Source organism: Dasypus novemcinctus, chromosome 3 (assembly GCF_030445035.2).
Source record: "Dasypus novemcinctus isolate mDasNov1 chromosome 3, mDasNov1.1.hap2, whole genome shotgun sequence".
NCBI classification, from domain to species: Eukaryota; Metazoa; Chordata; class Mammalia; order Cingulata; family Dasypodidae; genus Dasypus; species Dasypus novemcinctus.
In genome coordinates, this window is record NC_080675.1 from 57,009,934 (window position 1) to 57,036,090 (window position 26,157).

General features: G+C 40.7%; 1 protein-coding gene across 2 annotated transcripts in view; it reads right to left on the minus strand.

Moving 5' to 3' along the window:
- CGRRF1 (cell growth regulator with ring finger domain 1) overlaps window positions 1-26,157 on the minus strand; it is a 67,562-nt gene that overhangs the window by 3,425 nt on the left and 37,980 nt on the right. Inside the window, exon 6 of one of the 2 annotated variants that reach the window (XM_071213926.1) lies at window positions 9,959-10,132. The exons of the other annotated variant lie outside the window; for it this stretch is intronic. Coding sequence (XP_071070027.1) covers window positions 9,959-10,132 — 174 coding nt within the window. The remainder of the gene's footprint in view (window positions 1-9,958; window positions 10,133-26,157) is intronic. 2 annotated transcript variants of the gene reach the window in all.

A 26,157-nucleotide genomic window follows, 5' to 3' on the forward strand; every position in this document is an offset into this window, starting at 1 on the left:
TTAGTACTAGAAATAGCAGGTTTATTTATATAGCCAGACCTTGGAACCAAACCAAATATCTATCGACAGATGAATGAACAAATTGTGGTATAGCTATATAATGAAATATAATAAAAAGGAATGATGTACTAATACCAGCAACAATATGCACGACTCTCTAAGTATGCTGAGTGAAAGATGCCAAAGAGTACCTAACATGACTCCATTTATAGAAAATTCTAGAAAATGCAAACTAATATATGGTGACAAGAAAAAAAAACAGATCAGTGGCTTCCTGGGGACTGAAGAGAAGGGGGGAGGAGAGAGAGAGAGAGGGAGAGAGGGATTACAAAGAGGCCTGAGGAATCTTTGGAGGTGATATACATGTTGATTATCTTCACTGAGGTGATGCTATATGTAGCAGTTTAATGCTGTTTATGAATTCCAAAAATAGATATTGGATTGTGTTTGTAAACTGGTCTGTTCCTCTGGGCATATTAGATTGTATTGGATTCAGAGGTTTCACTTTTGCTTGATTAAATAATGATTAAGGCTTTGATTGGGCCACATCAGTAGAACATTGAGTCCCTGCCCCCTTGGTGGGTGGGGACTCACAGAAAAAAACGACAAGGCAGAGAAGTCAGTTGTAGTTTTAATGCCCCAGGAATTAAATACACGAGAAGCAGATAAGTGTAAAAAGAAAAACAGTTCCATTAGAAATGGTAGAGGCCCTGGCAAGAGACGAGCCATTCACCTGATAGTTTACAGTTGGCCTTGTGGAGAGAGTAGAGCAGCTGACCCAGAGAGAAACAAGCCCTGGGAGAGAGACAAGAAGAGACTTATTCCAACCTACAGTTGATACTAGAAGGTGGGACCATGTAGCCTTAAGAGGAAGAGGAAGCCTGAACCCTTGCAGATGTTGGCAGCCATCTTGATCCAACATGTGGCAATAGACTTTGGTGAAGGAAGTAACTTACACTTTATGGCCTGGTAACTGTAAGCTTCTACCCCAAATAAATACCCTTTATAAGAGCCAACAGATTTCTGGTATTTTGCATCAACACACCTTTGGCTGACAAATACACTATATACATGTTAATACATCACAATATATACTTTAAATATGTGCAGTTTATTGTATGTCAATTATACTTCAATTCAACTTACTATTTATTTTTATTTATCCCCCCAAATACAACTTTTAAAAAGTCAGAAAACCTCCTAGAACATAGGAGGAGAAAGAAAGAGTGACAGACAGAAACAGAGATATAAAACAGGATAAAAAAATTCATAGAAGCAGTGCCCAAGAGGTCTAACAACTGAACACTGAAATTCCATGAAGGACAGAACAGAGAAAATAGAGATGAAATTATTAATTAAATAATTCAAGAAAATTTCCCAGAATGGAGGGAAAAATATTTCTAGATCAAAAGGGCCTAATGAGTACCCAATGCAACAATTGAAAATAGAATCACATAAAGGCAAACCATTGTGAAATTTCAAAACACCAAGAACAAAGAGTAGTAGTGAGGTATCAATGTAGTGGTGAAGTATCACTGTAGGCAAAATTACATTATAAACAAAGGAGCCATTAATTTATTTTTACACGTACTTTTTCAAACTTTAGTATACAATTACTTTGTTACTATAATTTAGTCATTTTATAAGAATATGTGATGCTTCTGAAATTATACTGTAAATTCCTGGAGAATAAAAAAACTTCTTTTGTATCATCAAAATTTTCAAGCAACTATAAAAAGTAAAAATAAACATTAGCTTCATTTATTTATAAAAGTTTGAATATGTTACATCTATCTTCTAATATTTCCAATTAACAGTATAAGACAAATGTATTAAATTATGTTCTTTAGAAGAAACATTACTTTAAAAATAAATTCAATAAAAAAATCAGTATGCAAAACACAACATTCTTATATACAAATAATAACCAATTAGAAGATATAATGAATGAGAAAGTAACTTATTATTTAGGAATAAGTTTAACAAGAAATATTTAAAACCTAAACAAAATTATGAAACATTCCAAAAACACATACAAGTAGATTTGGAGAATAAATCTTTTTCTTAGGTAGGACATCTCAACCTCATCAAGATTCAGTTTTGGGAAGTGGATGTGGCTCAAGTGATAAGGTCTCCACCTACCATATGGGAGGACATGGGTTCGATCCCTGGGGCATCCAGGTGAAAAAGAAGAAGAGAAAGCATGCCTGTGTGGTGAGCCAGTGCCCACATGGCAAGCCAAATGCCCACACAAGTGCTGGCATGGCGAGCTAAATGCCCGCATGGTGAGCCACTGCCCACGCAGCAAGCCTAGTGCCCATGTAAGTGAGTCACGCAGCAAAATGATGATGCAATGAGAGAGATGAAGGGGAGAGTCAAGGTGAAGCACAGCAGAGACCAGGAACTGGTAGTGCAACTGACAGGGAACTTCTCTCTACATCAGACGTCGCCAGGATTGGATCCTGGTGAATCCTAGAGGAGAAAGATGAGAAGAGAAGACAAAAAGAGAAACAGATACAGAACATCACACAACAAATGGACACAGACAGCAAAAATAGCAGGGGAGGGGGAGGGGGAAAATTCAGGCCTTAATCTGCATGGCAAAAAAATATATAAAGGGAAACGGACTTTGGCCCAGTGGTTAGGGCGTCCGTCTACCATATGGGAGGCCCGCGGTTCAAACCCCGGGCCTCCTTGACCCGTGTGGAGCTGGCCATGCGCAGTGCTGATGTGCGCAAGGAGTGCCGTGCCACGCAAGGGTGTCCCCCGCGTGGGGGAGGCCCACGCGCAAGGAGTGCGCCTGTGAGGAAAGCCGCCCAGCGTGAAAAAGAAAGAGCAGCCTGCCCAGGAATGGCGCCGCCTACACTTCCCGTGCCGCTGACGACAACAGAAGCGGACAAAGAAACAAGACGCAGCGAATAGACACCAAGAACAGACAACCAGGGGAGGGGGGAAATGAAATAAATAAATAAATCTTTAAAAAATATATATATATATATATATATAAAAAATCATATATTAAAAAAAATATCCAGGGAAGTGGACTTGGCCCAATGGATAGGGCGTGCACCTACCACATGGGAGGTCTGCGGTTCAAACCCCGGGCCTCTTTGACCCATGTGGAGCTGGTGCATGTGCAGTGCTGATGTGCGCAAGGAGTGCTGTGCCACGCAGGTGTGTCCCCCGTGTAGGGGAGCCCCACATGCAAGGAGTGCGCCCTGTAAGGAGAGCTGCCCAGCGCAAAAGAAAGTGCAGCCTGCCCAAGAATGGTGCTGCACACACAGAGAGCTGACACAAGATGAGGCAAAAAAAAGAAACAGATTGCCGGTGCTGCTGATAAGGAGAGAAGTGGGCACAGAAGAACACACAGCAAATGGACACAGAGAGCAGACAACTGGGGATGGGGGGGAGGGAGAGAAATACATTTTTTTTTAAATCTTAAAAAAAAAGATCCAGTTTTAGCTAAATTCACATATAAATTTAATGTGATCCCAATGCCAATAGTTTTTTTTTAAAGAGAGAGCTAAATTCAACAAACTGATGCTAAAATTCAAATGTAGAAACACACACACATAAGATATAGCTGGGAAAACACTGAAAATAGTTATGAGGGGGCACTAGTTTGGTTAGATATTAAAATATTACAAAGCATACAAACTCAAGCTTGAATAGACAAATAAATGGAATAAACAGAAATAGACACAACTATATATTTAAAAAATGATAAAGGTGGCATCTCAAATCACTAGAGGACATCAGGATAGCCATTTGGAAAAAGGTAAAATTAGATGCATTCCTCACACCATACACAAGGATAAAACTCCAAAAGTCTAATATCTAAATGGAAAAAAATAAAACTATATTAAGTTGTATTAGGGTTCTCTAGGGAAACAGAATCAACAAGCGATATCTGTCAATAATATGGTTCTATAAGAGTCTCTCATGCAGCCATGGAGATGCACAAGTCCAGATTCCACAGGCAGGCCGCAATCAAAGTCCAATGAAGGTTCTTGACGAGTTCTGGGAAATGTTGGCTGTCCAAAGATGAGGAGGGAAATTCTCTCAGTGCTGGAATCACTTCCTCTTTTAAAGCATTCAACTGATTGGGTTAAGCGTCACTCTTGCTGATGGCAATCTCCCTGACTGATGTAATTATAACCAGCTATCTATGATTTACCACCACTATAAAATCAATGGTGACTAAAGTCCATAAATGCCCTTGTATTACAGTAAGCCCAGTGCTTGCTTGACCAAACAACTGGCCAAGTTGACACAATAGCCTAACCATCACAGTCCACCCTTTGTCAACTCGGCAACCATACCCATTACCTTTTTTTTTTTTTTTAAAGATTTATTTTATTTATTTCTCTCCCCTTCCCTCCCCCTCTCCCCACCTCCCCACCCGAGTTGTCTGTTTTCTGTGTCCATTTGCTGCGTGTTCTTCTTTTTGTCCACTTCTGTTGTTGTCAGTGGCACAGGAATCTGTGTTTCTTTTTGTTGCATCATCTGTTGTGTCAGCTCTCCGTGTGTGAGGCACCATTCTTGGGTGGGCTGCATTTTCTTTTGCGCTGGGCAGCTCTCCTTACAGGGCACACTCCTTGCGCGTGGGGCTCCCCTATGCGGGGGACACCCCTGCGTGGTAGGGCATTCCTTGCGCACATCAGCACTGCACGTGGGCCAGCTCCACACAGGTCAAGGAGGCCTGGGGTTTGAACCGTGGACCTCCCATGTGGTAGACGGATGCCCTAACCACTGGGCCAAGTCCGCTTCCCGATACACATTACCTTAAACCATACTTAGTCTCTAAGTAAAAACATTAACAGACATGCATATATATATATATATATATTTCTGCCTAACAATGTTCAACTCTCCTGCATACAACCGGAAACCCATTAATTCCATACAGAATAGGGTGCAAGTTCTTGGGTAATATTCACTCTCAAACTTGACCTCCTCAAATATAATAACATGAAATGGATACAACTTGTTACATGATAAGGGAAAAATTTAGGGAAGAAGACAAATTCGTTTTGTGTACATATACAATCATCAACATAAGGAAACAAGGAAAAAGATTCATGATCATTATATTCCTTGCTTCTGTAACTGATCATGTGGTCAAAATTCATATTTATCACTACCTTCCTCCACTACTCATTCCATGTTTCCATTACCCCCCAGCAAGCGCTTCAGGTGGACATAGTTCTTTTCCTGGTGGGGTGACCCAAACTTTCATTCCTGAAGATTCTGGGCCATTGTTACTCCTGCTTGGATTGGGTTGTTGCAATTTTCCACTGACTTTAACCATAAGACATGGCAGTCCAAGGAGATGTCCTAGAGGATCTCCTGTATTGCAAGCAAACTCTTTCTTACTTCCATTATGTGGATGCAGTCCTCTTTCCCCTTGATAGTGAGGATCAATCACCCCAGCCAGTACAGTAATTTCCTTCTTTGACTGTGGATTCAGAGGTAAGAGGAGCCCCAAGTGGCCAAGTGGTAGTTTTAATTTCCAGTTCAATGGAATCATTACTGTGTCCCTAGTGATAGCACTCCTCCTTTTGGGACTAAAACCTGTAGACCAGCAGAGTTTGAGGTTGCAGGGACAGGAAGCAAAAATTTTCCCAGTGGGTCACTAGGGGTAATAGTGAGTGGGTGCCACTCCCATTTCCACCCCTTGATTCCCGGATCCTGGTTATGGGAGAAACAGCACCATAGAATGAATGTTGACGTAAAGCATACACAGCCTCCTGGAGAACACTGCCCCAGCCCTGCAAGGTACTGCCATCTAGTTGGCACCATAATTGAGTCTTCAAAAGGCCATTTCATTGTTCTATCAATCTAGCTGCTTCAGGGTGATGGGGAACATGGTAATACAGTGAATTCCATGGGCATATGCCCATTCCTTCACATCATTTGCTGGGAAATGGGTTCCTTGATAGGAAGTAATGATATGTAGAAAACCATGGCAGTAGATAAGACATTCAGTAAGTCCATGGATGGTAGTTCTGGAAGAAGCATTAAGTGCAGGAAATGCAAACCCATATCCAGAGTATGTGTCTATTTAAGTTAAAACAAATCACTGCCCCTTCCGTGGTGGAAGTGATTCAGTATAGTCAACCTGCCACCAGCTAGCAGCCTGGTCACCTCGAGGAGTGGTGCCATATCAGGGGCTGAGTGTGGGTCTCTGCTGCTGGCAGACTGGACACTCAGCAGTGGCTGTAGCCAAGTCAGCCTTGATAAGGGGAAGCACATGTTGCTGAGCCCATGCATAACCTCCGTCCCAATCCCCATGGCCATTTCGTCCATGAGCTCACTGGGGAATGACAGCAGTGGTTGGGGAAAGAGGTTGAGCATTAGCCACAGAGTGGGTCATCTTATCCACTTGATTAGTAAAATCTTCCTCTGCTGAAGTTACCCTCTGGTGAGCATTTACGTGGGACACAAAAATTTTCATCTTTTCCCAATCAAAAAGGTAAATCCACATACCTCTTCCCCAGACCTCTTTTCTGACCATCCAGCCAAACCATTGGCAACACCTCATGAATCAGTGTACAAATGCACTGCTGGTCATTTATTTCTTCTTCTAAGCAAAATGAACAACCAGGTGTACTACTCGAATTTCTGCCCTCTGAGAGGATTTATCCTCACCACTGTCCTTCAGGGATGTCCCAGAAAGGGGCTGCAGAGCTGCAGCTGTCCACTTTCGGGTGGTACCTGCATATCACGCAGAACCATCTGTAAACCAGGCCTGAGTTTTCTCTTCCTCAGTCAACTGATTGTAAGGGACTCCCCAAGAGGCCAAAGCTGTGGGCTGGGAAAGAGAAGGTAACATGGCAGGGGTGGTGACCATGGGCATTGGGCTACTTCCTCATGTAACTTACTTGTGCCTTCAGCCCACTAGAGCCCTATCTCTTATATACCACTCCCACTTTATTATGGAGTGCTGCTGTGCATGCCCAACTTCATGGCTTGCTGGGTTAGACAATACCCAGCTCATGGTAGGCAACTCAGGTCTCATGGTAACTTGATGGCCCATGGTTAAGCATTCAGTCTCTCCTAAGGCCCAGGAGCAGGCCAAAAGCTGTTTCTCAAAAGGGGAGTAGTTATCTACAGAGGATGGCAGGGCTCTGCTAAAAAATCCTAAGGGTCTGCATTGTGATTCTCCTATAGGGCCTACCAAAGGCATCTCTATTTGCCACTGAAACTTCCAGCACCATTGGATCTGCCAGATCATATGGCCCAAGTGGTAGTACAGCTTGCACAACAGCCTGTACCTGACACAGAGCCTCTTGTTCCAATTCCCAATCAAAACTAGCAACTTTTTCTGGTCACCCGGTAAATGGGCTGGAGAAGCATACCTAAATGAGGAATGTGTTGTCTCCAAAATCCACAGAGACCAACTAAGCACTGTGCCTCTTTTTTGGTCATAGGAGGAGCCAGATGCAAGTTTATCCTTCACTTTAGAAGAGATATCTTGACATGCCCCATACCACTGGATACCTAGAAATTTCACTGAAGTGGAAGGACCTTGTATTTTAGTTGGATTTATGCCCCATCCTTTCTCACACAAATGCCTTACTAGTAAGTCTAGAGTCTTTGCTACTTCTTGATTACTAGGTCCTACCAACATGATATCATCAATATAAGGGACCAGTGTGATGTCTTGTGGGAGGGAGAAGTGATCAAGATCCCTGTGGACAATATTATGACATAGAGCTGGGGAGCTCATATACCCTGAGGCAGGACAGTGAAGGTATACTGTTGGCCTTCCCAGCTGAAAGCAAACAGTTTCTGGTGGTCCTTACTAATTGCAATTGAGAAAAAAGCATTCACCAAATCAACAGCTGCATACCAGGTACCAGAGGACGTGGTGATTTGCTCAAGCAATGATACCACATCGGGAACAGCAGCTGCAATTGGAGTCACCACCTGGTTAAGTTTATGATAATATATTGTGATCCTCCAAGATCCATCTGTTTTCTGTACAGGTCAGATAGGAGAGTCGAATGGGGATGTGATGGGAATCACCAACCCTGCATCCTTCAAATCCTTGATGGTGGCACTAATTTCTGCAATCCCTCCAGGAATCCGGCATTGCTTTCAGTTTACTATTTTGCTAGGTAGGGGCAGTTGAAGTGGCTTCCACTTGGTCTTTCCAACCATAATAGACCTCACTCTACAAGTCAAAGATCCAATGTGGGGATTCTGCCAGTTACAGAGTCTATCTATTCCAATTACACATTCTGGAACTGGGGAAATAACAGAATGAGTCTGTGAGACGGACCTGATCTAAAACTCTATTAATCACCTAACCTCCATAAACCCCTACTCTAACTGGTGGACCACAGTGACGTTTTGGGTCTCCTGGAATTAACGTCACTTCTGAGCCAGTGTCTAATAATCCCCAAAATGTCCTCTTCTGATCATTTCCTTTTCCCCAACACACAGTTACTCTGGTAAAAGGTTTATATTTCCTTGGGTAAGGTGGGAGAAAGATTAACAGTATAAATTTTGGGCAGTTTAACAGGATCCTTCCCCAAGGAGACCTGGCCTCCTCCTCATTCAAGGGACTCTGGGTCTGTAAACTGTCTGAAATCTGGGAATTGATTAGGGGCCATGATTCTCTGCGTCTGTAATATGAGTTAGTGTTTTGTTCACTTGACCTCGAACTCTTCTGTTTATACAGATCCAGGAGAAATTTAATAGACTGCCATCTATTTCACTGCTAGGTACCCCATGATCTACTAGTCAACACCATAACTCTACACAGTTCAGACTATCTTGAGTACTTTTTTTTTTTAAAGATTTATTTTATTTATTTCTCTCCCCTTCTCCCCCTACCCCAGTTGTCTGTTCTCTGTGTCAATTTGCTGCATGTTCTTCTTTGTCCGCTTCTGTTGTTGTCAGCGGCACGGGAATCTGTGTTTCTTTTTGTTGTGCCATCTTGTTGTGTCAGCTCCCCGTGTGTGCGGCGCCATCCCTGGGCAGCTCTCCTTATGGGGCGCACTCCTTGCACGTGGGGCTCCCCTACACAGGGACAACCCTGCGTGGCGCAGCACTCCTTGCGCGCATCAGCACTGCATGTGGGCCAGCTCCACACGGGTCAAGGAGGCCCAGGGTTTGAACCGCAGACCTCCCATGTAGCAGATGGAAGCCCTAACCACTGGGTCAAGTCCGCTTCCCTTGAGTGCTTTTTTGAATCTGCCTTTTACTGCAGTAGCCACACCTACCTTGACTTTGGCAATTACCTGCCTGATACTTGACTTTTACCATACTGACATCCAATCATCCCCATAATGTTTAAGGATTCCAATTCCATCACATCCATCCATACAGTAATATCTGGACTACAGAAAAGAGCAACCATAGCGCTCTTGAGAGAAGGAGTTAGCCTTACAAATTTATTCCTCACAGTCCTGGTTAAAGGTGTGTCCTCTGTATATTCCTGGGGTGGGCGGGCAGCTCTCAAATGGTAAATCCATTCTAGCATTCCAATCTCCCTAAGCCTTTGAATTCCCTCTTCTACTGTATACCAGGGCAAATCAGGCCATCTCAACCTCAGACATGCTAGGCCATCTTTTGGCCCATGTTTCAATCAGTACCCAAACAAACCGTTAGAGCCCTTTCTAACCCCTCAAGCTCCAGCACTGAATCCAGAATTTCTGCTTAGTGGGCCCATATCAATAAATTCAGCCTGATCCAACTTTATATTCCTTCCACCATTATCCCATACCCTTAGTATCCATTCCCACACATATTCCCCTGATCTCTCTCTCTATAAACTGGAAAACTCATGCAGTCCTTTCTGAGTATGCCTTACTTCCTCATGGGTCACACTTTGTATTTCACCTTTGGGGGCTTGTTATAATTTTAGTCTAGTAATAGGTCTCCAAGACAAGAGAGGTGGTGGGGGTGGGTAAGGAGAAGGATTAGAAATGCCTTGTAAGCTACTGACCTCAGGGCATTCCCTTTCATTTTCTTCTGGTGAGACAGGATTAATCTCTTCAGGCAGGGGTTGAAAGGCAGTTTCCTCAGGGCAAACTGGAGGCTCAGCAGTGCATGCTGGAGTTTGGCTGGTCTGTTTCTCAGGGCTGGGATGAAGTCCAGACTCCCTGGGGCAGGCAGGAGGCTGGGAAGGGCAGTTTCAGTTTGGTTGGTACCCACCTCAGGGCTGGAAGTTGTTTCAGACTCCCTGGGGTAGGCTGGAGGCTGGATGATACAAGGTTGACAAGGTGTGGTCTGGACAGGGCAGGCCATGGCAGACTTATCTGGTAAAGTCTTAGCAGAATTCAGGGTTCCAATGTCTCCACCAATACTATCATCATCCCATATGTCTCCATCCCAATCCTCTGGATTCCACTCTTTTCCAATTAATGCCTTTGCTTTAACTGCAGAAACCCTGGGGTTGAGATTTAGTTTCCTTTGTAACTCAGCTACTCATACAATGAGATTTTGAGTTTGGTTCTCAGATATTTCGAGCCTGCGGCTACAGGAGACAAGATTTTCATTCAGAGCACACACAGAAACTTTCACATCATCCATTCAGTGTGTTTCAAATTTGAAGCTCTTAACTCATCTCTTTCTTTTGTAACAGTATACAGAGTATCTAGGAGGAGCCAGCCAACATCATTACACCATTTGACTCCACCAACTCTGTTAAGGTGTTGAAACACTCTCATCCAGATCCTTGCTTCTTAATAAGCATGGAAGTAATGCTATTTTGTGTATTTTGATTACCAACTCGCACCATGGACTGTTAGCAGCCTCTTCCTTATTGGAAAGGGAGTTGTCAGGACCCTTGAGTCCAATTAGAGTAGAGAGCCAATTGCACAACTTCCAGAACCACCTCAGACACCCCATATTTAAGATTCTGTTCCCCAAGAACCACTCCCGGTACCAAGCTCTATTAGTCAGGATTTCTCCAGGGAAACAGAATTAACATGAGATATCTGTCAATACCATGCAATTTTATAAGTCTCTCATGCAGCCCTGGAGATGCACAAGTCCAGGTTCAGCAGGCAGACTGCAACCAGGGCTGCAATGAAAGTCCAATGAAGGTTCTTGATGAGTTCTGGGAGATGTTGGCTGTCCAAAGATGTGCTGGGAAATTCTCAATGCTGGAATCACTTCCCCTTTTAAGGCATTCAACTGATTGGGTTAAGTGTCACTCTTGCTAATGGCAATCTCCCTGACTGATGTAATTATAACCAGCTATCTATGATTTACCACTGTAGTAAAGTCAATGGTGACTAAAGTCCATAAATGCCCTTGTATTACAGTTAGCCCAGGCTTGCCTGACCAAACAACTGGGCACAATTATTTGGTCGAGTTGACACAATATCCTAATCATCACTTAAGTATTAGAAGAAAATGGGTAAATTCCTTTTTAATCTCTGTATAGAGAAAGACTACTAACTATGCTTGAACCTCAGAAACAAATAATTCAACGAATTTGACTACATAAAAATTAAAAACTTATATGACAAAAAAAACAAAAAACAAAAACACCCAACATGGGGAAGCAGATGTGACTCAAGCAATTGGGCACCCACCTACCACATGGGCAGTCCTGGGTTCGATTCCCATTGCCTCCTAAAGAAGATGAGCAAGACAGCAAGCTGATGTAACAAGATGACACAATGAGATGATGCAACAAGGAGACACAACAAAGAAACACATTAAGAGACAGAGCAAACAGGGGATAGAGGTGGCTCAAGTGAATGGGCACCTCCCTTCCACATGGGAGGTCCCGGGTTCAGTTCCCAGTGCCTCCTAAAAAGAAGATGAGTGGACAAGGGTAGCACACAACAAACAGACACAGAGAGCAGACAGTGAGCACAAACAACGGGGGTGGAAGGGAGTAGAAATAAATAAATCTTTTTTAAAAAAGCAAACAAAAATGCACCAAATTGGGAAAATTGGGAAAAAACATATGACATATGACAAATTGGGAAAAAACAGTCACAACATTTATCACACATTAAGGATTACTATTCTTAATTTATGAAGAACTTTTAAAGGCTGAAGATAAAATGACCAAAAATTCTTCAGAAAAATAGACAAACAGCATGTACAATTCACAAAAACAATATAAACGTGGTCCTCAAGCACATTAAAAGATGTTCAAGTTCACTTAAACTAAGATAAAAGCAAACTAAAACTTCACTGAGATACCATTCCTTACCCATTAGATTGACAAAAATCCAAAAGTTTGTCAGTACACTACAAGGGGGAACAAGCACTCCAGACGTTGCTGGTGGAAATGTAAAAAAGGAAGAAGGGAAGGAAGGGAGGGAAAAGGTACCACTATGAAGGTACAATGCCAATGGAGGGGACATTGACAACATCTAACAATGCAACATGCATTTACCCTTCAATCATATAACCCCAACAATATTAAAATACATAGGCACAGTTTATTCATTATTACAGGATTGCTATTGCAGAACACTGGAAGCTACATGAATATCTAAAGCATAGGAGATTGGTACATGCACATATCCAAACAATGGATTACTGTGCAGCTGTTAAAAAAAAAAAAAAATGGAGGGGGCAAGATGGCATCTAAGTGCACCTTATAATCTCTCCTGCAAAGAAGCGACTGAGTAGGGTTGGAATCCTGCTGGACCAGGCTGTTTCAGGTGTTTGCAGGGCAGGAGGTGTCTGGACGTTGATTTAGTGGGATGGTGACAGAGAAGATTCTTGTAAAAGGTAGAATTTTGGGTCTCTTTCACGGAGATCGGGGCTGCACGCGGGACGCTTCCCCCTGGGGCTGGTGGCCCAGCAGCGGCGATTCCTGGATCCTTTGCTGCGCTGGGGAGTTCCCAAGCCCTGAGCAGGCTTTCGGGGGCTTGCAGGGTGGGAGGTGTCTGGAAGTCGATTTGGTGAGACAGTTATGGAGGATATGCTTGCGAGACGTGGAATTTTGGGTTTCTGACATGGAGATCAGAGCTTCCGGCTAGAGCCCTTCCCCCTAGGGCTGGCGGCCCATCTGAGGCCGTCCCTGAACTGCTTGTAGTACAGCGGCACCCCCAGCAGGCTGTTCAGGGGGCTTGCAGGGCGGGAGGTGCCTGGAAGTCGATTTGGTGAGACAGTGATGGAGAAGATTCTTGCGAGACGTAGAATTTTGGGTTTCTCACATGGAGGTCAGAGCTTCCAGCTAGAGCCCCTCCCCCTAGGGCTGGCAGCCCAGCTGCGGCGGTCCCTGAATTGTTTGTAGTACAGTGACACCCCCAGCAGGCTGTTTTGGGGGCTTGCAGGGCGGGGTGTGTCCTGAAGTTGATTTGGTGAGACAGTGACAAAAGAGACTATTGTGAGAGGTGGAATCTTGGGTTTCTGACACAGAAGTCAGAGTTTGTGGGCGTGAACCCTTCCCCTAGGGCTGGCGCCCAGCTGCGGGGATCCCTGAAGGCTGTGTTGTGCTGCGGTGCTCCCAGGCTCCCTGTTAACCGGATGCATGGTTCCCAGGTCTGTGTCCCCTAAACCCTGGTGGCCCACACTTCAGAGACTCACACCTCTTGAGTCTGCAATATCACAGACTTCCCATCCCTGAATCTACTATGCCCTGAGGTCCATCTGAGGTCCTTGATTGTCCTAGCCCTCGGCATTTGTGTTTCTTTTTTCTTTTTTTGTTTTGGTTGCTAATGTTACATTATCTCCTGGTCTTTACTCCCATTGTATCCCCCAAGGTCCTTTTTCGTTTATTTAGGGGTTTTTTCCCCTTCTGTTCTTTTTCTTGTTTCCCTCCCTTTTCTTTGCCCACCCCCCTTTTTTTCTTCTCTTTTTTTCTTTTCTCTCTTTTTCTTCTTATTTTATTTTATTTATACAATAGGTGCTGCAGGGAGCGCCTCACATTTGCTGTGTGTCCTCATCCTCCATTACCTTGTTTCTGTGTGAATTGATTTTGGCCACCTACACTACCCCTTCCCCCACATCTTGCTATCCTCCATCATCTACTGTCTCTTTTTTTTTTTTTTTTCCTACTGTCTCTCTTACATTCCACCTCTCCCTTTGTTTGGGCCCTAAATTGTCTAACTTTTCATTTCTAATACCTTTGTTCTGTTTTCTGTCTTTTATCCACTCTTGATATTATTGTCTTTCTTTTCTCTTTCCCTCTCACATGAAAACACTGGCTTTTTAATTCATACTATATTCTTCCCCATATTCAGTTGACTATCTCATTATAGGTATGCTACTTACTGCAATAACTCTACACAACTTATATGAGTCTAATATCCATTCTCCCAGATCTCACATTGTTGCTCTGTTAACATTTATTACCAGTACTACTTTACACATTTTCTTTTCTTACACAAATTCCTTTCCCTGGCCCTAATATTTTCCTTCAAAGTGAACTTGGCCAGCAACAAGAAATTAGAGTAAGAAGAACAAAGTGACAAAGAGAAGACATAACACTTATGCAAGAACAACAACAAATTAATCCCCAAGACTAGACAAAGAAGCTAAGGAATTGATTAAACCCGTCAAGATAAAATGATGACCAGACAGCAACAAAAAACTACAAACCAAACCAACAATCAGGAAAACATGGCTGAATCCATAGAACAAACTAAAAAACAGGAAGGGGAGCAGAACATCGGACAAGTAATTAAAGATCTCAAAACATACATTAGAGACCAACTTAATGAAGTAAAGGAAGAGTTTAACAATACGAAGAAAACACTTGGATAGGAAATTGCAGACATACGCAAAAAGATAACAGATATGATGGGAATGAACACCACAGTTCAAGAAATCAAAAATACACTCTCAGCAAATAGCATCAGATTAGAAGAGGCAGAGGAGAGAATTAGTGACGTGGAAGACAGTACATCTGAAATCAAACAGATAGTAGAATTGATTGATAAAAAGATAGAAAAAATCCAGCTAGGATTTAGGGACCTGAATGACAATGCAAAACACACAAACATATGTATTACAGGCATCCCAGAAGGAGAACAGAAGGGAAAGGGGACAGAAGGGGTGAAATACGGGCTGAAATACAGGCTGAAAACTTCCCAAATCTACTGAGAGAGACTGATGTACATGTCCAGGAAGCACAACGCACACCAAACATCATAAACCCCAACAGGAGCACCCCAAGACATATACTTGTCAAAATATCCAATGCTCAAGACAAAGAGAAAATTCTAAAAGCAGCAAGAGAAAAGAAGACCATCACATACAAGGGAAGCTCCATAAGATTAAGTGCTGAATTCTCATCTAAAAACATGGAGGCAAGAAGGCAGTGGTATGATATAGTCAAGGTACTAAAAGAAAAAAATTTCCAACCAAGAATACTCTACCCAGCTAAACTAGCATTCAAAAATGATGGAGAGTTCAAAATATTCACAGATAAACAGAAATTGAAAGAGTATGCCAACAAGAAACCTCCCCTTCAAGAAATACTAAAGGGAGTTCTGCAGGAAGAAAGGAAAAAACAGGAGAGGCAGAGTTGGAGGAGAGTGTAAGAGCAACAAAAAAGACAAAAAGAAAAGGAAAAAAACAAACAAAATATGACAAACACAAGTCCAAACAAAATATGGCTAAAATAAATAATTCTTTGAAAGTAATAACACTCAATGTCAATGGATTAAACTCACCTATCAAAAGATTCAGACTGGGACATTGGATAAGGAAATACGACCCATCTATATGCTGGCTATAAGAAACACATCTTAGACCCAGGGATTCATGGAGGCTGAAAGTGAATGGCTGGAAAACAATCTTACAAGCAAACAATAACCAAAAAAAGGCAGGAGTAGCTATATTAATATCAGACAAAATAGACTTTAAATGCAAAACAATTGTGAGAGACAAAGAAGGATACTACATATTAGTGAAAGGGACAATCTCTCAAGAAGAATGAACAATCATAAATCTTTATGCTCCTAACAAGGGCGCCTCCAAATACATGAGGCAAACACTGGAAAAACTAAGTGAAAGAATAGATGCCTCTACAATTATAGTGGGAGATTTTAATACACCACTATCAACTTTGAACAGAACATCTCAAAAGAGAATCACTAAAGAACAAAATATTTGAACACTATATTAGAGGAGCTGGATCTAATAGACATATATAGATCATTACACCCGAATACAGCAGGATATACATTTTTCTCAAGTGCACATGGATTATTCTCCAAGATAGACCATATGCTAGGCCACAAAGAAAGGCTCAATGAATTCAGAAAGATCAAAATCATACAAAATAATATCTCTGACCACAGTGGAGTGAAGCTGGAAATCTGCAAGGGCCAGAGGCCGAGATTTCACACCAAGATATGGAAATTAAACAGTACACTCTTAGAAAACCAGTGGGTCAAAGAGGAAACCTCAAAAGAAATTAATAACTACCTTGAAACTAATGAAAATGATAACACAACATACCAAAACTTATGAGATGCAGCAAAAGCAATACTGAGAGGGAAATTTATAGCCATAAATTTATACATCAAAAAAGAAGAAAGAGAAAATTGAAGAACTAACTGCACATTTGGAGGAATTAGTAAAAAAACAACAAAGTAATCCCACAGAAGAAAAAAGAAATAACAAAGATAAGAGCAGAACTAAATGAAATAGAAAATAAGAAAGCACTTGAAAAGATAAACAAGACCAAGAGCTGGTTCTTTGAGAAGATCAATAAAATTGACAAACCCTTAGCAAGACTAACAAAGGAAAAAAGAGAGAAGATGCAAATACACAAAATAAGAAATGAGAAAGGAGATATCACCACTGACCCCAGAGAAATAAAGACTATCATAAGAGGATACTTTGAAAAACTATTCCAACAAAAATGACAATTCAGAGGAAATGGACAAATTCCTAGACACACATAAGCAGCCTATATTGACAAAAGAAGAAATTGATGATCTCAACAAACCAATCACAAGTAAAGAGACAGAATTGGTTATTAAAAACCTCCCAACTAAGAAGAGCCCAGGGCCAAACGGCTTCACAGGTGAATTCAACAAAACATTCCAGAAAGAACTAACACCAATCCTGCTGAAACTCTTCCAAAAAATCGAAACAGAAGGAATAATACCGAACTCATTCTATGATGCCAACATTACCCTAGTATCAAAGCCAAACAAAGACACCAGAAGAAGGAAAACTGCAGACCAATTTCTCTAATGAACCTCTTCGCAAAAATCCTCAACAAAATACTTGCTAACCGTATTCAACAACACATTAAACGAATTATACACCATGACCAAGTGGGATTCATTCCGGGTATGCAAGGATGGTTCAACATAAGAAAATCAATCAATGTAATACACCATATAAACAGATTGAAGGAAAAAAATCACATGATTATATCTATAGATGCAGAAAAAGCATTTGACAAAACACAGCACCCTTTCTTGATAAAAACACTCCAAAAGATTGGAATACAAGGAAAATTTTTGAACATGATAAAGAGTATATATGAAAAACCCACAGCCAACATTGTTTACAATGGTGAAATCCTAAAATCCTTCCCTCTAAGATCAGGAACAAGACAAGGATGCCCACTCTCTCCCCTTCTATTTAACATTGTCTTAGAATTACTTGCTCGAGCACTGAGGCAAGAACCAGATATAAAAGGCATTCAAATTGGAAAGGAAGACGTCAAAATTTCCTTATTTGCAGATGACATAGTCCTATACATAGAAAACCCTGAGAGGTCTACAACAAAGCTTCTAGAACTCATAAATGAGTTTAGTAAAGTTGCAGGTTATAAGATCAATGTGCAAAAATCAGTAGCATTTCTGTACACCAATAATGAGCAAGCTCAGGAGGAAATCAAGAAACAAATACCATTTACAATAGTAAATTAAAAAATCAAATACCTAGGAACAAATTTAACTAAAGAGGTAAAAAACTTATATACAGAGAACTACACAAGATTGTTCAAGGAAATCAAAGAAGACTTAAATAAATGGAAGAATATTCCCTGTTCATGGATAGGAAGACTAAATATTATTAAGATGTCTATCCTACTAAAACGGATCTACACATTCAATGCAATCCCAATAAAAATTTATACATCATTCCTTAAGGAACTAGAAAAATTAACTATGAAATTTATTTGGAAAGGAAAGAGGCCCCGAATAGCCAAAGACATATTGAAAAAGAAAAATGAAATTGGAGGAATCATCCTACCTGACTTCAAAACATACTACACAGCTACAGTAGTGAAAACAGCATGGTATTGGCATAAGGAGAGACACACAGACCAATGGAACCAAATTGACAGTTCTGATATAGATCCTCATATATATAGCCATATAATATTCGATAAAGCCACCAAACCCTCTCAACTGGGAGAGAATGGCCTATTCAACAAATGGTGCCTAGAGAACTGGATACCCATATGTAAAAGAATGAAAGAGGATTACCATCTCACACCTTACACAAAAATCAACTCAAGATGGATCAAAGACCTAAATATAAGAGCCAAGACCAAAAAGACTTTGGAAAGCAGTGTAGGGAAGCATATACAAGACCCTGTAATAGGAAATGGCTTCATGAACTTCACACCAAAAGCACAAGCAGCAAAAGAGCAAATAGATAAATGGGACCTCCTCAAAATTAAAGCCTTCTGCAGCCTCAAAGGAGTTTGTCAAGAAAGTGAAAAGGGAGCCTACACAATGGCAGAAAATATTTGGCAACCCTATATCAGATAGGAGACATAACTTGCATATATAAAGAACGCCTATATCTTGAAAATAAAAAGATAACCCATTTAAAAAATGGGGAAAAGATTTAAACAGACACTTCTCCAAAGAAGAAATACAAATGGCTAAAAAGCTCATGAAAAAATGCTCCAAATCTCTAGCTATCAGGGAAATGCAAATCAAAACTACAATGAGATAACATCTTACTCCGGTAAGATTGGCAGCTTTGAAAAAAATAGAAGACTACAAATGCTGGAGAGGATGTGGAGGAATAGGAACACTCATCCACTGCTGGTGGGAATGCAGAAGGATCCAACCATTCTGGAGGACAGTTTGGTGGTTTCTCATAAAACTAACCATAGATTTGCCATATGACCCAGCAGAACTGAAAACAAAGACACAAACTGATATATGCACACCAATGTTCGTAGCAGCATTGTTCACTATCGCCAAAAGTTGGAATCAACCCAAATGCCCATCAACAGATGAATGATAAATAAAATGTGGTATATACATACAATGGACTACTACTCGGCTTTAAGAACAAATACACTACAAACACACGTGATAACATGGATGAATCCAGAGAACCTTATGTTGAGTGAAGCAACCCAGGCACTGAAGGACAAATACTACATGACCTCAATGATATGAAATAAGTAAACCAAGCTGCCTCAGAAAGCTAGAGACTGGATGATAGGCTTATAGGAAATCGGGGGGTAGAGAAAGGATGAAAGGTGACATCTACATGGGTGAAATCTATGATAAGCTGGAGGTAAGTATGTGTACAAGGAAGGGATAAAATGGGGGCATAGAGTTACCTTTGGGTGGAGCTTTGTGGGCTTGAGGGGGGCTAGGGATGGGAGGATGGGTAATATTGTCCAAGAAATTGGGGGGAGGGTGGGACAACATATGAACATAGGAGATTGTCAGGTATTTGGTTGAGAGTATAATGCTGAGAAAACCTTTTCAAAAATATAATAAGGAAAGTTACCTGTTTAAGATACTCAAAGGGGATAATCTGATGCAGGACAAACTCCTAGGGAATATGTGAATGCTCATTTTGCCAGAGTGGGTTATATCATTGGGTAGAGACCCATATAATGAGAGTGAAGGTATACCCACATCCTGGGGAGGACTGATGCCATCAAACAGAGGGAACTGTATCTCTCAAGAGAAATGGTGGTTCCCAGGGCATTAGGGCAGTTGAGCATGTCAAGCCCTCAACACTGTTGCAAATATCTCCGAACATGGCTCTTCAAGAAATGAAGACTGACTGTCGCTGTGGGCCATAAGGGGAGGGGGAAAGAGGTATTGAATAGATGGAACCAATGTAACTGTGTGAGCAATTGAAGTGTTTCACAAGAGTATGCAAGTATGGATATAAGACATGTAAAATTACACCAAAAATATATAGGGGCTGATAGGCAAAAATGTAAATCATAATGTAAAACATAAGATAACTAAAAATTTAGAAAATTGTATAGTCTAAAATATAAACCACAATGTAAACATAAATGTTACCTTGTTTGAAAACTATTGTCTCATCAGTTTCAGTAAATATGGTATGAATATATTAAAAGATTATTGCTATGGAAGGGAAAAGGTTTTATGTTGGATATGTGGGAGTACTGTATATTGTATATATGAATTACTGTGATCTAAAACTCTTGTGAAGATAAGCTTAATAATTAGAAAAAAGAAAAGAAAAAGATAGGATGTAAAATTTTTCCAAATTAATATGTATTCTATATCTAACCTTTAAACTCATCAACATATTCCATTTTACTATTAAGGGAACCTGGCAATATATTGGGCTTCACTTTTCAGGAAGTTTTGGATCACAGAGAGGTTCAACAATGGCAGCAGAAGAATACTGGTGTGGGATGTTATTGACAGGGGACACATGACTGGCAGGGAGTTCTACAGGGCATATATCCAGGGTACATAAAAATGTTTAGATATTTTCATAGTGGAAACAATTAAAAACAACAACTGAGGGAGTGCTGAGTTCCTAGCCAGGGGAGCTCTATCACAGTCCCTAAAGGAACAGCAACAATTCCCCAAGTGCAATGGCAAAAACCAAAAAAGAATGAAGGTCCAACAATGAGCCCCTGATACTAATGACTATACTTGTGAGCCTGTGCACCTGAAATAAGAACAAGGCCGAAAGCAGCAGTGTGCCTAAGAGTTACCTCCTGAGAGCCTCTGTATTGCTCAAATGTGGCCAGTCTTGAAGCCAAACTCAGTATGTAAATTCGTTGCCTTCCCCCCAGTGTGGGACATGACTCCCGGGGATGAGCCTCCCTGGTGCCGAGGGATTACTACCAAGTACCAGTTGATGATGTAACTAGAAAATGACCTTGAATAAAAGGTTCAACTCGGACCAGCAGAATATCTCTGTCTACATATAATAACAGGAGTTAAAAATGCTTTTTGACCTAAATCAAGGGGGAAATGGAAAGGACAAATGAATTTATATGGCTATGAGTCTCTAAAAAAGAGCCGGGTGGTTATCAGAGGGGTACCCTTATGCACACCTGAGCAGAGTCCCAGAGACAGATAAAGTAGATACAACCCCAGGTATTGGTTCTTCTGAGGGCTACAGAGACCCATAGGTTTTATGGTCATGGCAGATGGAGTTCACTGCCATGTCAGTTGGCCCTTCTTTGGAGTTGGTGTTTCTGTGTGATGGAGCTAGACACAGATGTGATTCTTTTCACAAGCCTTTCCTGTTACTTTACCAGAATTGTAGTTGGTGCTGGGGTTTAAAATATACCCAGGGGATCTGAATCTCTGGACTGACGATATGATAGCCAGGCCCTGAGCCTCAACAGACTTGCAACTCCTACACTCTGGTTTATTGGACTTACCCCACTCAGCTAACATGGAGTTGAAGAAGGTCAGCCACCACATCATGGAGCCAAGAGTGCCTACAACTGAAAGCAGGAGGATTGCATCCAGCATCCATGTGGAATCTAAGAACCCTCTTAATATAGATGTGGAATGGACACAACCAGTCCAAGGTCCACAGGATGGAGGAATAGAATATGGATTAGAGTGGACTTACTGATATTCTATTCATGAACTATTGTGGTTAGTAATCGAAGAAAATGTGGCATTGGTGTGGAGAAAGTGGCCATGGTGGCTGCTGGATGTGGGGAATGGGAGGAAGAGATGAGATGTGGCGGTGTTTTCGGGACTTGGAGTTGTCTTGGATGGTGCTGCAGAGACAATTACAGACATTGTAGGTCCTCCCATGGCCCACTGGATGGAACGTGGGAGAGTATGGGCTATGATGTGGACCATCGACCATGAGGTACAGCAATGCTCAGAGATGTATTCACCAAATGCAATGAATGTCTCATGATGATGGAGGAGAATGTTACTATGGGGGGAGCAGTGGGGGGAGGGGGGGTGATGGGTATATGGGGACCTCATATTTTGTTAATGTAATATTAAACAAATGTATAAAGACAAAATAAAAAAAATGAGGAAGATCTCTATGAACTGATAGGGAGAAATTTGTAGGAGATAATAAGTGAAAAAAGTAAAATGCAAACAGTATAGCAATATATATACCATGTTACCTTTTGTGTAAGAAAGAAGATATACTTATCGTTACATTAAGAAACCCAGGAAGGAAAACCCAGAAAACACTGAACTGTTATCTACATGGGCCGGGGTAAGGGGAGAATGGGCTGAAAGGGATACAGAAAGAAGCAACATCTCTCTGAGTATATACCTGCTCGTATAGTTTTGAATTTTGGGAGGACTAATCCATGTAATTCAGAGGACACAGTGTTTGACTATAAATCCTTAGTCATGGACAGGAAGGAAGGAAAGGGCAGCCTGAACACCAAAATAATCAAACTCAGAAATGAATTATAGACCAATAGAGGGGAAAAAACAATCAGGAATTCATGAGTCTGTACAGATACCAGACAGATAATTAAGAAAATAAAAAGGGGAAAAAGAGAGGTTCCTTCCGTACAGTAGGATGCTGAGGGTTGAGTGGTAAATGTGGAGGAAGTGCTAGAGTTGGAAAATAATAATTTTGCAGCCATCATGGTAAAGACAGGAGCTGGCAAGGATCATCAATCCAGGGTGAAGTTTTGATAAGAAGCAGGATATTTGTATGGACTTAAAGTACCTCCCTGCATACCTGCCTGTTGGTTTTAAGAGAGGAAAAAAAGAACAGTGGAGATACTGGAAACATCCTGAGAGATCAAAATAACATCATCAATGAAGGAAAGAACAGTGCACACCTCCAGATATTCTCACATCAGGGAAAGACATAGAATCAAAAGGGCAGTATTCTAGTTGAAAATGCCTAATTTTAATCCAAATCTAGTCATAAGGAAACATCAGACAAACACAAAATGAAGAATGCTCTGTGATTTAAAAAAAGGTTGTGCATACAACTGTACTCTACAAAATTGCTAATGTCATAAAAGACAAAGAAAGGCTGTGTAAATGTTCCAGGTCAAAGGAGCTGAAAGACACAAGACCAATATACAATATCTAACCCTAGACTAGACACTGTACTAGAGAGGAAAAAATGTTCTAAAGAACATTGCTAAACTGAAAAAATTGGGATATAGACAATAGACTGAACATATCAATGCTTTATTTATGAAGTTGATAACTATACTGCGGTTATATAAGAGAACATCCCTATTTTTAAGAAATACACACTGACGTGGGTTTTTTTATTGGTTTTTTGAGGTACCAGTGCTGGGGATTGGATCCAGGACCTCATATATGGGAAGCTGGCTCTCAACCACTGAGTCACATTGGCTCCCCTGAGTCAGTATATTTTTTGTTTTTTCATTTGTTTTGCTTGTTGTTTGTTTTTAGGAGGCACCAGAAACCAAAACCAGGACCTCCTGTGTGGGAAACAGGTGCTCAACTGCTTAAGTCACATCTGCTCCCTGAAGTATTTTATTTAGAGGTAAAAAATCATTATGATTCAGAACCTACTCTTTGGTTCGTTGGACTTACCTAGGTCAGCTAATAGGGTGGTGAAGATGATCAATCACCACATCAGGGAACCAAGAGTGCCTACAACTGCAAGCAGGAGAACTACATCCACCAGCCATGTGGGATCTAAGCCCCCTCTTGATACAGAGGTGGAGTGAACATCACCATCCCAGGGTCCACAGAATGGAGGAATAAAACATGGTTTAGAGTGGTCTTACTGATATTCTACTATAAAACTATTGTGACTAGTAATAGAAGAAATTGTATAAGTGACATGGAGAAAGTAGCCACAGTAGTTGCTGAGGGCAGGGAGAGGGAAGAAGAGATGTGATTAGGGGCATTTTTGGGACTTGGAGTTGTTCTAAATGATATTGCAGGGTCAGATGTTGGGCATTATATATCATGCCATAATCCACTGAATGTACTGGGGGAGAGTATGAACTACAGAGTAAACTATTATCCACAGGGTGCAGCAGTGCTCCAAAATGTGTCCACCGAGAGTGATGAGTGTGCCACAATGATGGGGGAGGTTGTTGGTGTGGGAGCAGTGGGGTGAGGGGATAAGGGGTATATAGGAACCTCTTATGTTTTTTATAATGTAACTTTTGTGATGTATGTATCTTCAAAAAAATATAATCTACAAAAATGATGGGGTGGGGGGTGGGGAGTGGGTTATATGGGAACCTCTTATGTTTTTTTTAATGTAACTCTATGTGACCTATTAACTTTAATTTTAAAAATGTGTTAATAAAAATACATGACAAAAAAGAATCATTATGTATGCAACTTACTCTCATATGGTTTATTATATACATACGCACATATATATACCTATGACAGGTTGGTAGAAGACAGTATATTATAACTCATAATATTAATCCTGTCATTTTGATGTAATAGTAAAAGTCTCTGAAGAACATTTAGACACTGTAGGCAAAGCACACAACCCCACGAAATCAGCACCTGTGGGTGGGCCTAACCTTGGAATATATGATAACCTACTTCCCCACTGTACCAGAGTTAGACTCATTTATAATTTCCCTACATAAGATTCTTCTACCTTTTTATTTGAACCTGTAATTAGCACTATACCCATTAGATATTTGTCCCAGAGACTTAAATCTCTGGTCTGTTCATTTGCTGGCTGAGCCCTGAATCTCAGCAGAGTTGCACCCAACACCTACTCTTCAGTTCATCAGACTCACTCAGGACTACTAACAAAAGGACGATGATGGACAAACCCTCATCCCAAAAAGCAAGGAGTATTTACAACTGTAGGCAAAACAGTTCCTTCCATCTGCCCCAGAAGGTCTAAGCCCCCTCTCAATCTGAAGCAGAGTAGAAATTACCATCCCCAAATCCTTAAGACTGAGGAATGAACAAACAGAAGGGAGAAATACAACCAAGTACCAAAGTAGACTTTGTAGTAACGGAAGTACTTGTGACATTGATATAAAGATAGTGGTTACCTTAGGTTCTGAGAAGAGAGGAGGAGGGAAGAATAGGTGGAACACAGGGCATTCTTCAGGCATTGGAATTGTTCTGCATGGTTTTACAATGACAGATACAGGCCATTATACATTTTGTCAAAACCTCTAAAATGTTGTATGGTACCAAGTATAAACCATAATGTAAACTACTGACCATGGTTAGTAGCAAAGCTTCAATACTTGTTCATTAATTGTAACAAATGTACCACACTATTGTAGGATATTATTAATGGGGGGAAATGTGGGAGGGGGAAGGGTGGGGATACATGGGAATCCCCTATATTTTTTATATAACTTTTCTGTAACCTAAAAACTTCTTTAAAAATAAAGTTAAAAGGTCTCTGAAGTTATCATGTTTGTTATAAAAATAAAAATATAGATATACATTTGACATGGAAACAATATTTACAATAGTATATACAACTTGACACTATTTTTGTTTAAAAATTACATCTATAAAGGTCTGGAAAGATATATATAAATATTCATAGTGGTTACCTTTGGATAACAGAAAACAGGTGCTTATGCTTTTCTCTTTTTGGCTTATCTAGATTTTCTGATTATTCTCCTACTATAAACATGTATTATTTAAATAATAGAGAAAAAGCAATGTAATTAAGTAGAAATTCAAAAAATTTTAAGGCAAAATCTTGCACTAAAACCCCTGCTTTCCTTTACCTACCTAAAACAACAAGATGGGTCCTAATTATACTATCTAAATATAATTCTTTTTAAATTATTTAAACATGTTTATGGTGGTAACAGACTTAAATTAAAATTTTCCATTTTAACCACTCCCAAGTATATAATCCAGGGATATTAATTACATTCACATTGTTGTGCTATCATTGTCACCATCCATTACCAAAACTTTTCTCATCATCCCAAACAGAAATTCTGTGCCAATTAAGCATTAACTCCCCATTCCCTACCCTCACCCCTGCTTATTATTCTGTATTCTAGCTCCCAACTCTCTAAGTTTGCTCATTCTAATTATTTCAAATCAGTGAAATCATACA